This window comes from Pseudophryne corroboree, chromosome 9 (genome assembly GCF_028390025.1).
Source record: "Pseudophryne corroboree isolate aPseCor3 chromosome 9, aPseCor3.hap2, whole genome shotgun sequence".
Lineage (NCBI taxonomy): Eukaryota > Metazoa > Chordata > Amphibia > Anura > Myobatrachidae > Pseudophryne > Pseudophryne corroboree.
The window spans coordinates 408,139,337-408,154,277 of NC_086452.1; the positions used below are offsets into that span (position 1 = coordinate 408,139,337).

General features: G+C 46.2%; 1 protein-coding gene and 1 long non-coding RNA gene across 5 annotated transcripts in view; one reads left to right on the plus strand and one right to left on the minus strand.

Annotated features, from left to right (window-relative positions):
- PTPRG (protein tyrosine phosphatase receptor type G) overlaps window positions 1–14,941 on the plus strand; it is a 733,410-nt gene that overhangs the window by 669,489 nt on the left and 48,980 nt on the right. For all 4 annotated transcript variants that reach the window (XM_063940902.1, XM_063940899.1, XM_063940900.1 and 1 more), the window contains 3 exons: window positions 812–908; window positions 8,651–8,733; window positions 8,980–9,114. In XM_063940902.1, coding sequence (XP_063796972.1) covers window positions 812–908; window positions 8,651–8,733; window positions 8,980–9,114 — 315 coding nt within the window. The remainder of the gene's footprint in view (window positions 1–811; window positions 909–8,650; window positions 8,734–8,979; window positions 9,115–14,941) is intronic.
- LOC134958353 (uncharacterized) overlaps window positions 1–14,941 on the minus strand; it is a 73,603-nt gene that overhangs the window by 34,592 nt on the left and 24,070 nt on the right. The gene's annotated exons all lie outside the window — the stretch shown is intronic.

Genomic DNA, 14,941 nt, shown 5'->3' on the forward strand with positions numbered 1-14,941 from the left:
TAGAAGCTGATTTGTTTCTTTGTGCGCATGCGGTAAAACGTAGGCTCCGCTGCTGCTCCTAAAAGGTTTCTTTCATGTATGCACATGTTCCATCATACCTACTGATGGGTAGTGGCTGGCCAACCTTAACCAGTAAGTCTGGATCTACTAAAAGGTACCTGGAACAATGTGGAGTGTTGCAGGACTGTAGCCCGTTTAGCGATTTAATAAATCCCAATAGTCCTATTTTAGAAGGATCTTTTGATGTTTCCAGTCTTTCAAGTGGAAATATGACTACAGTAAAGTTGGGCTATAATATTTATTTATATAAAACAGCACATTCCGTATAACTTTACAATTGGTATATTGAGGGGGATAAATAGCCGGTAGTGTGAACTGGCTTCAGAAGAGGGAATATAAGATCCTGTGAGGCACAGATGGTTTTAGGTTAATGCACTGGTTCCTAAACAGGATGTCTCTGGGTAATTGCAGGAAGGCTCTGGGTTGGTGGTCCGGGACCAAGTGAAATTATTCATGGTCCAATTGCTAGAAAAAACAGTGTTTCTAATCATACAATAGGTGGCCAAACAGAAACTAACCCTATCCGTCACCACGTAACTGAATCTCAGGATGACATATAAACATTTGGCCTAGGAGTGCCATGAAAAAAATTCTGATACTGTAGGGCGCCGTGATTCCAAGAAGTTTGGGAACTACCGGGTCAATACATTTAAGGTTTGCAAGAGAATATAATCGACTTTTAGCCCTGTAGATGTGTAAAATAATAGATCGCCTTTAAATATTGACATGTTTTCATTTTGTCCCCCTGTAGGAAGTTCAGCGTTGTACTTCAGACATGAACATCACGGCGGAACATTCCAACCACCCGGATAACAAACACAAAAACAGATATATCAACATTGTAGCATGTGAGTCCCCCCAAACGTTCTCCACATTAATAGGTCTCGTTATCTCTCCAGCCACGACATGCGCGTTTCCCTCTGCCGCAGCTTATTCCTTTATCTGCAAAGGAATATTTCATCATTGCACGTTTTCCAGACACACTCCATTGTTACAGAGGGAGAAAAGCCAGCGTGTGTTCCAAGCGTCTTCGCCAAATGTGTGGATGTTTGTTCCCAACACTGTTCCGCACACAGTATTAAATGTTAATTAGCTGCTGCTACACATTTCAGCTCCAATTTCCACTGATTGAAAGTAAATTAGAAATGTGTAATATTCATTCTGGGCTGTGTGGAACGTGGAATGGTAGCAGAGTCTGACTTTAGCTAGCGTTGTGTTCTCTTCATTTCCGTACTGTTTCATAATGAGAAAACCAAAGGGGTTTCGGTGGCTACTGTTAAAGATATACTTTTCCCAGGGGACTTGTCCATATTAGGTTATTAGGTCAACATTCGCTATGTAGATATGCAATTAGCTCTTCAGTTAGGTTGGCATGGCTAAAATGTTGACACATTCAGAATGTCGACATATATATGTATTATTATTTTTTTAGCCTATACCTAACCCTAAAAATCAACAAAAAACCTATATGTCGACATTTTGGTGGTGGCATGTCAAATGTCAACATTTTGAATGTGTCGGCATTTTAACCATGCTGACCTAAATGCATGTCTACATATTGATTGTTGAGATTCAGAACGTATCTGCATATCCACCTGATACCTTTTCCCCTCCTCACTTACCCTAAATATTCCATACTTTTTGTTTTCTAAATGCTGCGATGTTCTGCACAGTATAACAAAAAGTGTCCTAAATTTTGCTCATTCTGTCATTTGTGTTGCTAATCCCGTGCTGTGGTTACTTTATATATCAGATCTGTTCTTACCATTTACAAAAGTACATGTAATAAAACGCTCAGGCGCAGCACTTAAGGTTTGTGCGAGAAGGATTTGTCCATGGAGAGGTTTCAGGCTTCAAGCTTGCTGTCTGTAATGCTTTTAAAGGACACTCCATTGAGTCTCTAACAGCCTAAAATGGATGAGGAGTTACGGTAATAGCTTATAATAACATGCATTGTAGGTAACCCTCTATATGTTTTTGTGGCACGGCTTACGGACATTTCCATATAGATTTGTGAATGTTGCATTATCTCTACATATTGGATCAATTTGGATTTTAGATTATTATTAACCGTTATATAGCGCACACATATTCTGCAGAGGTTTTCAGAGAATATTTAATCATTCACATTAGTCCCTGTCCCAGTAGAGTTTAAAATCTTTGGAGATTTATCAAAACGAGAAAGGAGATAAAGTACTGTACTAACCAATCGGCTCCTGTCATGTTACAGGCTGTGTTTGAAAAATGTCAGGACCTGATTGGTTGGTACTTTATCCCTCTCTACTTTTACTCTCACCGCACTTGATAAGTCTCCCCCTATATTCCTTACTGCATGTACACATACATATACACTAGGGTTATTTTTTATTTTGGTTTTTGTCAGAAGTCTATCTAACCAACCAGTGTGCTTTTGGATTATGGGGAGAGAATACACACTCCACACAGGACCTTGTTGGGAATTGAACCCAAGTTCTGTGAGGCAGCAAGCTGACCATTGTGCTACCATGCTGCCCACTTATTGTGCTTAGTTTCATTTAGAGCGTTTTTTGTTTTAGTTGCCGCTAACCACTGTTTTACCTCAAGTGGTTTATGGGAAAATGGGGGAGATTAATCTAATTTTGGGTGAGAGATGAAGTACCAACCAATACGCTTCTGTCATTTTTTTAGCACAGCCTGTCAAATGCTGATTGGTACTTTATCTCCCTCCAAGATTTGATAAAATCTCCCCCAGAGTCCTTTGCAGGAGCAACTTCGTCATCAAACCTCGCTGACTGTAATGCCACGTAACACAAAAGTGTGCCATTTGAGATTAGGATGGAGATGATGGGGGTTCTACTTACCTCATGTCATGGCAGCCTCCTCTAGGAAACCCTTTGCCTGGTTAGCAGAAGATAATAAGAATTTACTCACCGGTAATTCTATTTCTCGTAGTCCGTAGTGGATGCTGGGTACTCCGTAAGGACCATGGGGTATAGACGGGCTCCGCAGGAGACTGGGCACTCTTAAAAGAAAGATTAGGTACTATATCTGGTGTGCACTGGCTCGTCCCTCTATGCCCCTCCTCCAGACCTCAGTTAGGGAAACTGTGCCCGGAAGTGCTGACATTACTAGGAAAGGATTTGGAATCCAGGGTAAGACTCATACCAGCCACACCAATCACACCGTACAACTCGTGATAACTATACCCAGTTAACAGTATGAACAATAACTGAGCCTCTCTCAACAGATGGCTCATACAATAACCCTTTAGTGAAGCAATAACTATATACATGTATTGCAGAGAGTCCGCACTTGGGACGGGCTCCCAGCATCCACTACGGACTACGAGAAATAGAATTACCGGTGAGTAAATTCTTATTTTCTCTGACGTCCTAGTGGATGCTGGGTACTCCGTAAGGACCATGGGGATTATACCAAAGCTCCCAAACGGGCGGGAGAGTGCGGATGACTCTGCAGCACCGAATGAGCAACTCAAGGTCCTCCTCAGCCAGCGTATCAAACTTGTAGAATTTTGCAAAAGTGTTTGAACCCGACCAAGTAGCAGCTCGGCAAAGTTGTAAAGCCGAGACCCCTCGGGCAGCCGCCCAAGAAGAGCCCACCTTCCTCGTGGAATGGGCTTTTACTGATTTAGGATGCGGCAGTCCAGCCGCAGAATGTGCAAGCTGAATGGTGCTACAGATCCAGCAAGCAATAGTCTGCTTTGAAGCAGGAGCACCCAGCTTGTTGGGTGCATGCAGGATAAATAGCGAGTCAGTTTTTCTGACTCTAGCCGTCCTGGAAACATAAAGTTTCAGGGCCCGGACTACGTCCAGCAACTTGGAATCCTCCAAGTCCCTAGTAGCCGCAGGCACCACAATAGGTTGGTTCAAATGAAACGATGATACCACCTTAGGGAGAAATTGGGGACGAGTCCTCCATTCTGCCCTTTCCATATGGAAGATCAGATATGGGCTTTTACATGACAAAGCCGCCAATTCTGACACACGCCTAGTCCAAGCTAAGGCCAAAATCATGACCACTTTCCACGTGAGATATTTTAGCTCCACGGTCTTAAGTGGCTCAAACCAGTGGGATTTTAGGAATCCAACACACGTTAAGATCCCAAGGTGCCACTGGAGGCACAAAAGGGGCTGAATATGCAGCACCCCTGTAACAACGTCCGAACTTCAGGCAGTGAAGCCAGTTCTTTTTGAGAGAAAAAGGGATAGGGCCGAAATCTTGGCCTTTATGGATCCTAATTTTAGGCCCATAGTCACTCCTGACTGTAGGAAGTGCAGGAATCGACCCCCCTGGAATTCCTCTGTAGGGCCTTCCCGGCCACACACCAAGCAACCTATTTTCGCCATATACAGTGAAAAAAGTCTTGCTGTCACGTCTTTACTAGCCTTTATCAGCGTAGGAATAACTGCATCCGGAATGCCCTTTTCCGCTAGGATCCGGTGTTCAACCGCCATGCCGTCCAACGCAGCCGCGGTAAGTCTTGGATCAGACAGGGTCTCTGTTGCAACATGTCCTGACTGAGAGGCAGAGGCCATGGGTCCTCTGAGAGCATTTCTTGCAGTTCCGGGTACCGAGTCCTTCTTGGCCAATCCGGAGCAAAGAATATTGTTCACACTCCTCCGTTTATTACAATTCTCAGCCCTTGGGTCTGAGAGGAAGAGGAGGGAATATATAGACCGACTGGAACACCCACGGTGTTACTAGTGCGACCACAGCTATCGCCTGAGAGTCCCTTGACCCAGCGTAAAACCTTTTTTTATCTTTTTATTGAGGTGGGACGCCATGTAGTCCACCTGAGGCAGTTTCCATCAATTTGCAAAACTGCGTGAAGACTTCCTGATGAAGTCACCACTTTCCAGGGTGGAGGTCGTGTCCACTCCCGGAATGAACACTGCTGACAGTGCGCTTACTTGATTCTCCGCCCAGCGAAGAATTCTGGTGGCTTCTACCCTCTCCACCCTGCTCCTTGTGCCGCCCTGGCGGTTTACATGAGCCCCTGCGGTCTGACTGGATCAGAACCGGTTGGTCGCGAAGCAGGAACTCCGCTTGACTTAGGGCGTTGTATATGGCCCTTAGTTCCAGGATATTGATGTGAAGGCAAGTCTGTTGGCTTGACCACAAACCTCGGAATTTTCTTCCCTGTGTAACTGCCCCCCACCCTCGGAGGCTTGCATCTGTGGTCACCAGGACCCAGTCCTGAATGCCGAATCTGCGGCCCTCGAGAAGGTGAGCACTCCGCAGCCACCACAGGAGAGACACCCTGGCCCTGGGGGATAGGGTGATTAACCGATGCATCTGAAGATGTGATCCGGACCACTTGTCCAGTAAGTTCCATTGTCCTTGCATGGAACCAGCCGAAGGGGATGGCCTCGTATGATGCCATCATCCTTCCCAGGACTCGAGTGCAGTGATGCACTGACACCTGTTTTGGGTTTTCAATGGATTCCTGACCAGTGTCATGAGCTCCTGAGCTCTCTCTATCGGGAGATAAACCCTTTTCTGGTCTGTGTCTAGGATCATGCCTAGGCGAGGCAGATGAGCTGTAGGAACCAACTGCGACTTTGGAATATATAGAATCCAGTCGTGTTGCCGTTTCACTTCCAGAGAAGGTGGTAATGACAATCCCGTACCGCAATTCTGAGATACGCCTGATGAGGTGGATAAATGGGGACACGAAGGTATGCATCCCTTATGTCCTGATTCATTTCAGGCATGCAATGATCGCTCTTAGCGATTCCATCTTGAACCTGAACCTTTTCAGGTATATGTTCAGGGATTTTAATTCAATATGGGTCTAACCGAACCGTCTGGTTTCGGGATTATAACATGGTCGAATAATAACACCCTCTTGTTGAAGGAGGGGACCCTTGACCACCACCTGTTGAAGATACAATTTACGAATTGCAGTTAACACTGGCTCCCTCTCTTGGGGGGAAGCCCGCCGGGTCCTCGGTGAGGGGGCATCTTCTCACAGTCCAGCCTGTATCCCTGCGATACAATTTCTATTGCCCAGGGATCTAACAGGGAGTGAACCCACTTGTGGCTGAACTTACGAAGGCGTGTCCCCACCGGGCCTAGCTCCGCCTGTGGAGCCCCAGCGACATGCGGTGGATTTTTGTAGAGGCCGGGGAGGACTTCTGTTCCTGGGGACTAGCTGTGTTGTACAGCTTCTTTCCTCTGCCCCCGGCTCTGACAAGAAAGGACGCACCTCAGGCTTTCTTGTTTCTTTATTCGAAAAGCTGCATTTAATAATGTCGTGCTTTCCTAGGCTGTGCAGGAATATAAGGCAAAATATCAGAATTACCAGCTATAACTGTGGAGACCAGGCCCGAGAACCTTTCTCCACACAATCCTCAGCCTTCCATATGCCTCTTAAGTCGGCATCATCTGTCCAATGTATATTCTACAGGACACGTCAAGCAGAAATCGACATAGCTTTTGTCTCTAGGACCCAGTATACTCATGTCCCTTTGGGCATGCTTTATAATTATATATCTATCACTTAAGACAGCATCTTAAAATATTTATATGCATACTAGGGTCTCAATCTCTGCTGATAAGGTACCTGTCCACGCTGCCACAGCGCTATAAACCCATGCCGACACAATCGCCGGTCTGGGTAGTATACTAGAATGTGCACACTATCTGCAGGATCCCTGAGAATAGCTAGTGCAAACAGGACACTCAAGGGGAAGATTCTCAACACATCCTGGCCCTAGTGGGGAAAGGATACAGCCTGAGAATTCTCTTGTGGGAAGCTGCCGTCTCTTGTCTGGAGATTCCCGCTCTTTTTCCTCATGAGGGGAGGGAAATTTACCTCAGCATTCTTCCCCTTAACGTGTACTCTCGTGTCAGGGACAGATGAGTCATCAGTGATATGCAAATCATCTTTTATTCCAATAATCATATATTGAATATCTTTTAGCCCTCTTGGCTGTAACTTTGCATTATCGTAGTCGACAGTGGAGTTAAACTCCGTGTCGATGCTTTGTTATTTTGGATAGTGAACATAGAGAGACTCTGAAGGACTCTGTGACATAGGGACAGACCAGGGTAGATTTCCTTTCTGTTCCCTAACCTTTTGTGCAATAATTTTACCTCAGTACTTGCACATATCCAAACAGGTGTTGGCGTTGTTGACGGAGACACCCTCCCACATACTTATTCGCTCTATCACCTCCTTAGAGGAGCCTTTTACCTCAGACATGTCGACACACGCGTACCGACACACCACACACACAGGGGATGCTCTATTTGAAGACAGTTCCCCCACCAGGCCCTTTGGAGAGACAGAGAGAGAGTATGCCAGCACACACCACAGCGCTATATAATACAGGGATGTACACTATACTGAGTGATTTTTCCCCTATAGCAGCTTATATACACAGTTTTGCGCCTAAATTTATGTGCCCCCCCCCCCTCTCTTTTTTACCCTTTGTGTACCAGGATACTGCAGGGGAGAGCCTGGGGAGCTTCCTTCCAGCTGAGCTGTGAAGAGAAAATGGCGCCGGTGTGCTGAGGAAGAAGGCCCGGCCCCCTCAGCGGCGGGCTTCTGTCCTTTTATGTACTTTAATGGCGGGGGTTAATGCACATATACAGTTTATCAGACTGTATTATGTGCTTTTCGCCAAGTAAGGTAATCTAATTGCTGCCCAGGGCGCCCCCCCCCCAGCGCCCTGCACCCATCAGTGACCGGAGTGTGTGGTGTGCTAAGGGAGCAATGGCGCACAGCTGCAGTGCTGTGCGCTACCTTAATGAAGACCGGAGTCTTCAGCCGCCGATTTTCAACTTCTCTTCGTTCTTCTGGCTCTGCAAGGGGGACGGCGGCGCGGCTCCGGGACTGGACGACCGAGGACTGGGCCTGTGTTCGATCCCTCTGGAGCTAATGGTGTCCAGTAGCCTTAGAAGCCCAAACTAGCTGCAAGCAGGTAGGTTCGCTTCTCTCCCCTCAGTCCCACGTAGCAGTGAGTCTGTTGCCAGCAGATCTCACTGAAAATAAAAAACCTAACAAATACTTTCTTTTCTAGGAAGCTCAGGAGAGCCCCTAGGGTGCATCCAGCTCTGGCCGGGCACAGATACTAACTGAGGTCTGGAGGAGGGGCATAGAGGGAGGAGCCAGTGCACACCAGATATAGTACCTAATCTTTCTTTTAAGAGTGCCCAGTCTCCTGCGGAGTCCGTCTATACCCCATGGTCCTTACGGAGTACCCAGCATCCACTAGGACGTCAGAGAAAAATATTTGTTATGCGTAGGTCTGCACACATTTTGGTTTGATGGAGTGTAGTGCATTTATATAACCTGTGGGGGTCACTGGTGCTACAGTACTGTAAGACGATGATACAGATAGCAACAGTGCTGATACATAATGATCTCAACAAACTGAAGCTTCATCGTTTGTGATTTCGGCAGTAAAACCTCTTAGCATTCACACAGAACTCTATTGAATTCCTAATTGATAATTTATAGGGCAGTGAAGTGAATAACAGAGGCTCCGGTGGAACTGCTAGATTATTAAAAGGAAAATGTTGATACTCTTGGTGTCAACTCATCATTTACAGTAAGTTAATTTTTGGGGTTTTCTGTTTCCAGACGATCACAGTCGGGTGAAACTGAGGCCTTTCCCCGGCAAGGACTCAAAGCACAGTGACTACATTAATGCCAATTACGTTGATGTAAGTTGTCTTCCTTCAGCTTAGACTGCTACTTGCAATGATCATGAAATGTCTTGTAATATAATTTTTTTTTCATGTTGTATCCATCTATATATATATTTCTTTTTTATTTTTTTATTTGTATCAAAAGGACAGCTTGTATCATGCATTCAGTCCATAAAAGATATTTCTCTTTTTCTTCTCGTTAAATAATTAATTTGTTTGCCACAAGGCAGCTTTTCATTTTGTGTTTGCTTGTCTTTGAAGGGCTACAACAAAGCAAAGGCCTACATCGCAGCCCAGGGACCTTTAAAGTCGACTTTTGAAGACTTTTGGAGGATGATTTGGGAGCAAAACACTGGAATTATTGTTATGATAACTAATCTGGTGGAAAAAGGAAGAGTAAGTACCCTGTGCCTCCATATGGCAGCTTCCCTCGTCTGGTAACAGTCATGGGATTATAGAGCTGAGAAAGTGGTTTCCATAATTTATGGTTGGTTCGCGTTGATCTTTTCTCCAGATAGGGTGAATTCCCCCAAGTTGCACTGATTGCTCTGATAACCTCATGTATTTATGGGGCGTTCTCTAGTGGGTGATGTGTGGGAGAGAATCTCTGTAAATAAGAGTATAATGCAGTGGTTTTCCGTTATTATAGTTACATGTGGTGATAGATAAAAGTTCACAGCTATAAAGGACAAGCATAAAATTAAAACACAGTAATATAGTTAATGAGGTTGAAAAGAGGCAAAATGCCCATCGGGTTCTGCCTGTGTTCTGTATTAGCTGAGTTCATTATAATGTCCCTGCTGAAGTAATGTTTTAGGTCTAGTTAACAACTATAAATCATGTTCCTCCCAGATTATCAATGTCAATATTTTAAATGCTGTACCCTTTGATATCTTTTTCAGTCAGAAATGTATCCAATCCGTTTTTAAATGTATTTACAGAGTCCGCCATTACCAACTTCTCTGGCAGGGATTCCAAATTCTTATTGCCCTAACAGTGAAGAACCCTTTCCTACGTTGCTTACGGAATTTTCTCTCCTCTAGCCTCAGCGAGTGCCCACATGTCCTAAACTGTGTTTTTAATAAATAATTCCTCTGATAACTCTTTGTAATGTCCCTTTTCACATTTGAAAATATTAATAATGTCTCCTCTTAGACGTCTCTTTTCCAGTGTATACATATTCAACCTAGTAAGCCTTTCTTCGTAATCCAGTCCCTCTAGCCCTTTAATCAATTTAGTAGCTCGCATTTGAACCCCTTTGAGTTCACAGATATCTTTTTTATAATGTGGTGCCCAAAATTGAACACAATATTCCAGGTGTGGACGTACCAATGATTTGTACAGCGGCAGGATTACACTCTCGTCCCTTGTCTCAATACCCTGTTTTATGCACGCTAACACCTTACTTGCCTTCTTTACTGCGCTTTGACATTGTATACGGTTATTAAGCCTATTATCAATGAGTACCCCCAAATCTTTTTCCAATACTGTTACCCTTAGATTTTCCCCATTTAATGTGTAGGATGCAAGTTTGTTTTTAGTCCCAAAGTAACTTTGCATAACTTTGCATTTTTCTATATTGAACCTCATTCTCCATTTAGACCCCCAGATTTCAAGTTTAGATAAGTCATTCTGCAGAGTCTCCACATCTATTACCGAATTAATTACCTCACACCGTTAAGTATCATCTGCAAAGATTGACACTGTGCTTTCCAGGCCTATTTCTATGTCATTGATAAATATGTTGTACAGTGGTGGCCCAAGTACAGACCCTTGCAAATTTAAGTAAATTATTACTTTGTACTTGTTACAACACAAAAAAGTGTGTATGTATGTATGTATGTATGTATGTATGTGTATATATATAATTGGATACAGTGTTCTCCCTAGGCCCGTTTTCACAGGCATGCCATCCGGCATTTTTCCCAAACTGCCCAGCTGCCAATCTGTTCCAATCTCCATGATTGACAGCCAGGGACTCTGGCATCAGGCACCGACCTATACAAGAGTACCCTGACACATAGACTACCAGCCAGCAAGGCGCCATAAGCAACAGAATTGCTCACTGTACGGACCTGCCCCCGCCGGCAGAAGGATCCCAGAGGGGTCTCCCTCCACTCTGCCATGATCCCGGCACACCCCTCACTGGAAGCCAGAAACACAGTGTCCAGTGGTCTTACCCGGAACCACGCCTGACCCCCTGCCCCAGCTGGAAAGCAATTCTGGAGAGAACTGTTATATCTATTATACCATATAAAGATGCATGGTCATAGGACACTTTTATAGAGGTGACATGTAATATTTGTAGTAAATCACAGGTCAAGGGACCATTACTCCTTATAATACATGTCACATGTACACTGGCATAATGACAAGCGAACTTGGCAATTATAAACCATTACCACAGCACACTCCATTTTATTATATATATAACTCTGCAAATACCAGCACTCACTCCTTAAGTTCATAAATGCTCAGGTGCCAGCCACAGGTTTACAAGACCTTAGACAGAGCGTAGCAGGGGCAGCACTCACGAGATAGTCACATACGGTAAATCAACGGGAAGGGAGGCCTCTGTGTCTGTTGATTTACCGTATGTGACAGTCTCGTGAGTGCTGCCCCTGTTACTCTCTCTCTCTCTCTCTCTCTCTCTCTCTCTCTCTCTATATATATATATATATATATATATATATATATATATATATATTTCTCTGACGTCCTAGTGGATGCTGGGGACTCCGTAAGGACCATGGGGAATAGATGGCTCCGCAGGAGACTGGGCACATCTAAAGAAAGATTTAGGTCTATCTGGTGTGCACTGGCTCCTCCCCCTATGACCCTCCTCCAATTCTCAGTTAGATTTCTGTGCCCGGCCGAGCTGGATGCACACTAGGGGCTCTCCTGAGCTCCTAGAAAGAAAGTATAGTTTAGGCTTTTTATTTTACAGTGAGACCTGCTGGCAACAGGCTCACTGCAGCGAGGGACTAAGGGGAGAAGAAGCGAACCTACCTAAGTGGTGGTAGCTTGGGCTTCTTAGGCTACTGGACACCATTAGCTCCAGAGGGATCGCACACAGGACCCGACCTCGTCGTCCGTTCCCGGAGCCGCGCCGCCGTCCCCCTTACAGAGCCAGAAGCAAGAAGGTCCGGAAAATCGGCGGCTGAAGACTTCTGTGTTCTCCAAGGTAGCGCACAGCACTGCAGCTGTGCGCCATTGCTCCTCATGCACACCACACACTTCGGTCACTGATGGGTGCAGGGCGCTGGGGGGGGGGGGGGTGCCCTGAGCAGCAATATTAACACCTTGGCTGGCAAAACTGACACCATATATAGCCCCAGAGGCTATATAGGTGTAAATTACCCCTGCCAGAATAACACAAAAAGCGGGAGAAAGCCCGCTGAAAAAGGGGCGGGGCCATCTCCCTCAGCACACTGGCGCCATTTTCCCTCACAGCACCGCTGGAGGGATCGCTCCCTGGCTCTCCCCTGCAGTCCTGCACTACAGAAAGGGTAAAAAAGAGAGAGGGGGCACAAATTTAGGCGCAGTATAATATATATATGCAGCTATAAGGGAAAACACTCTTTATAGGTGATATCCCTGTGGTATATAGCGCTCTGGTGTGTGCTGGCATACTCTCCCTCTGTCTCCCCAAAGGGCTTTGTGGGGTCCTGTCCTGTCTGTCAGAGCATTCCCTGTGTGTGTGCTGTGTGTCGGTACCGCTGTGTCGACATGTATGATGAGGAAAATGATGTGGAGGCAGAGCAAATGCCTGTAAATGTGTTGTCACCCCCTGAGGGGTCGACACCTGTGTGGATGGACTTATGGAAGGAATTACGTGACAGTGCCAGCTCCTTACATAAAAGGTTTGACGACATAGGACAGCCGGCTACTCAGCTTGTGACTGTTCCAGCGTCTCAAATGTCATCAGGGGCTTTAAAACGCCCGCTACCTCAGATGGCAGACACAGATGTTGACACGGATACCGACTCCAGTGTCGACGACGATGAGACTAGTGTACCCTCCAATAGGTCCACCCGTTACATGATTGAGGCAATGAAAAATGTATTACACATTTCTGATAGTACCCCAGGTACCACAAAAAAGGGTATTATGTTCGGTGAGAAAAAACTACCAGTAGTTTTTCTCTGACGTCCTAGTGGATGCTGGGAACTCCGTAAGGACCATGGGGAATAGCGGGCTCCGAAGGAGGCTGGGCACTCTAGAAAGATTTATGGCTACCTGGTGTGCACTGGCTCCTCCCACTATGACCCTCCTCCAAGCCTCAGTTAGATTTTGTGCCCGGCCGAGGTTGGATGCACACTAGGGGCTCTCCTGAGCTCTTAGAAAGAAAGATAGACTTAGGTTTTTTATTTTCAGTGAGACCTGCTGGCAACAGGCTCACTGCAGCGAGGGACTAAGGGGAGAAGAAGCGAACTCGCCTGCTTGCAGCCGGATTGGGCTTCTTAGGCTACTGGACACCATTAGCTCCAGAGGGATCGACCGCAGGCCCAGTCCTTGGTGTTCGGTCCCGGAGCCGCGCCGCCGTCCCCCTTACAGAGCCAGAAGCAAGAAGAGGTCCGGAAAATCGGCGGCAGAAGACATCAGTCTTCTCCAAGGTAGCGCACAGCACTGCAGCTGTGCGCCATTGCTCCTCACACACACTTCACACTCCGGTCACTGAGGGTGCAGGGCGCTGGGGGGGGGGCGCCCTGAGAAGCAATTATAACACCTTGGCTGGCAAAAATACCACAATATATAGCCCTAGAGGCTATATATGTGGAAAATACCCCTGCCAGAATCCTGAAAAAAGCGGGAGAATAGGCCGCGCAAAAGGGGCGGAGCTATCTCCTGCAGCACACTGGCGCCATTTCTCCTTCACAGATCCACTGGAAGGAAGCTCCCTGGCTCTCCCCTGCAGTCTACACTACAGAAAAGGGTAAAAAAAGAGAGGGGGGGAACTAAATTTAGGCGCTGTATAAATTATATAGAAAAAGCAGCTATAGGGGACATAACTCAGTTAGTCCCTGCATTATATAGCGCTCTGGTGTGTGCTGGCATACTCTCACTCTGTCCCCCCAAAGGGCTTTTGTGGGTCCTGTCCTCTGTTGGAGCATTCCTTGTGTGTGTGCGGTGTGTCGGTACGGCTGTGTCGACATGTGTGATGAGGATAATGATGTGGAGACGGAGCAGATGCCTTTAGAAGGGATGTCACCCCCTGCGGGGCAGACACCTGAGTGGTTGAGTTTATGGAAAGAAATGAGTGCACGTATAGACTCCTTACATAAGAAATTTGACGACATGCCAAATGTGGGACAGCCGACTTCTCAGCTCGTGCCTGCCCAGGCGTCGCACAGGTCATCAGGGGCTCTAAAACGCCCGCTACCTCAGACCGCAGACCCAGATGTCGACACTGATACTGACACCAGTCACGACGACGATGAGTCTAATCTAATGCCCACTAAGGCCATTCACTGCATGATTGAGGCAATGAAAGAGGTGTTACACATTTCTGATATAAATACAGGTACCACTAAAAAGGGTATTATGTTTGGGGAGAAAAAACTACCCGTAGTTTTTCCCCCATCAGATGAATTAAATGAAGTGTGTGAAGAAGCGTGGGCTTTCCCTGATAAAAAATTGGTAATTCCTAAGAAGGTACTAATGGCGTTCCCTTTCCCGCCAGAGGATAGGTCACGTTGGGAAACACCTCCTAGGGTGGATAAAGCGCTCACACGTTTGTCTAAAAAGGTGGCACTACCGTCTCCGGATACGGCCGCCCTCAAGGAACCTGCTGATAGAAAGCAGGAGGCGATCCTGAAGTCTGTATATACACACTCAGGCATTATACTTAGGCCAGCTATTGCGTCAGCTTGGATGTGCAGTGCTGCCGCTGCGTGGTCAGATAAACTGTCAGAAAATATTGACACATTAGACAGAGACACGATCCTGTTACCCATAGACCATATAAAAGACTCAGTCTTATATATGAGAGATGCACAGAGGGAAATCTGCCGACTGGCATCTAAAGTTAGTGCATTGTCCATTTCCGCTAGGAGAGGCTTATGGACTCGCCAGTGGACAGGAGATGCAGATTCTAAAAGGCACATGGAAGTGTTGCCATATAAGGGTGAGGAATTATTTGGGGATGGTCTCTCGGACCTAGTTTCCACAGCAACGTCTGGGAAGTCAGCATTTTTACCCCATGTCCCCTCACAGCCTAAGA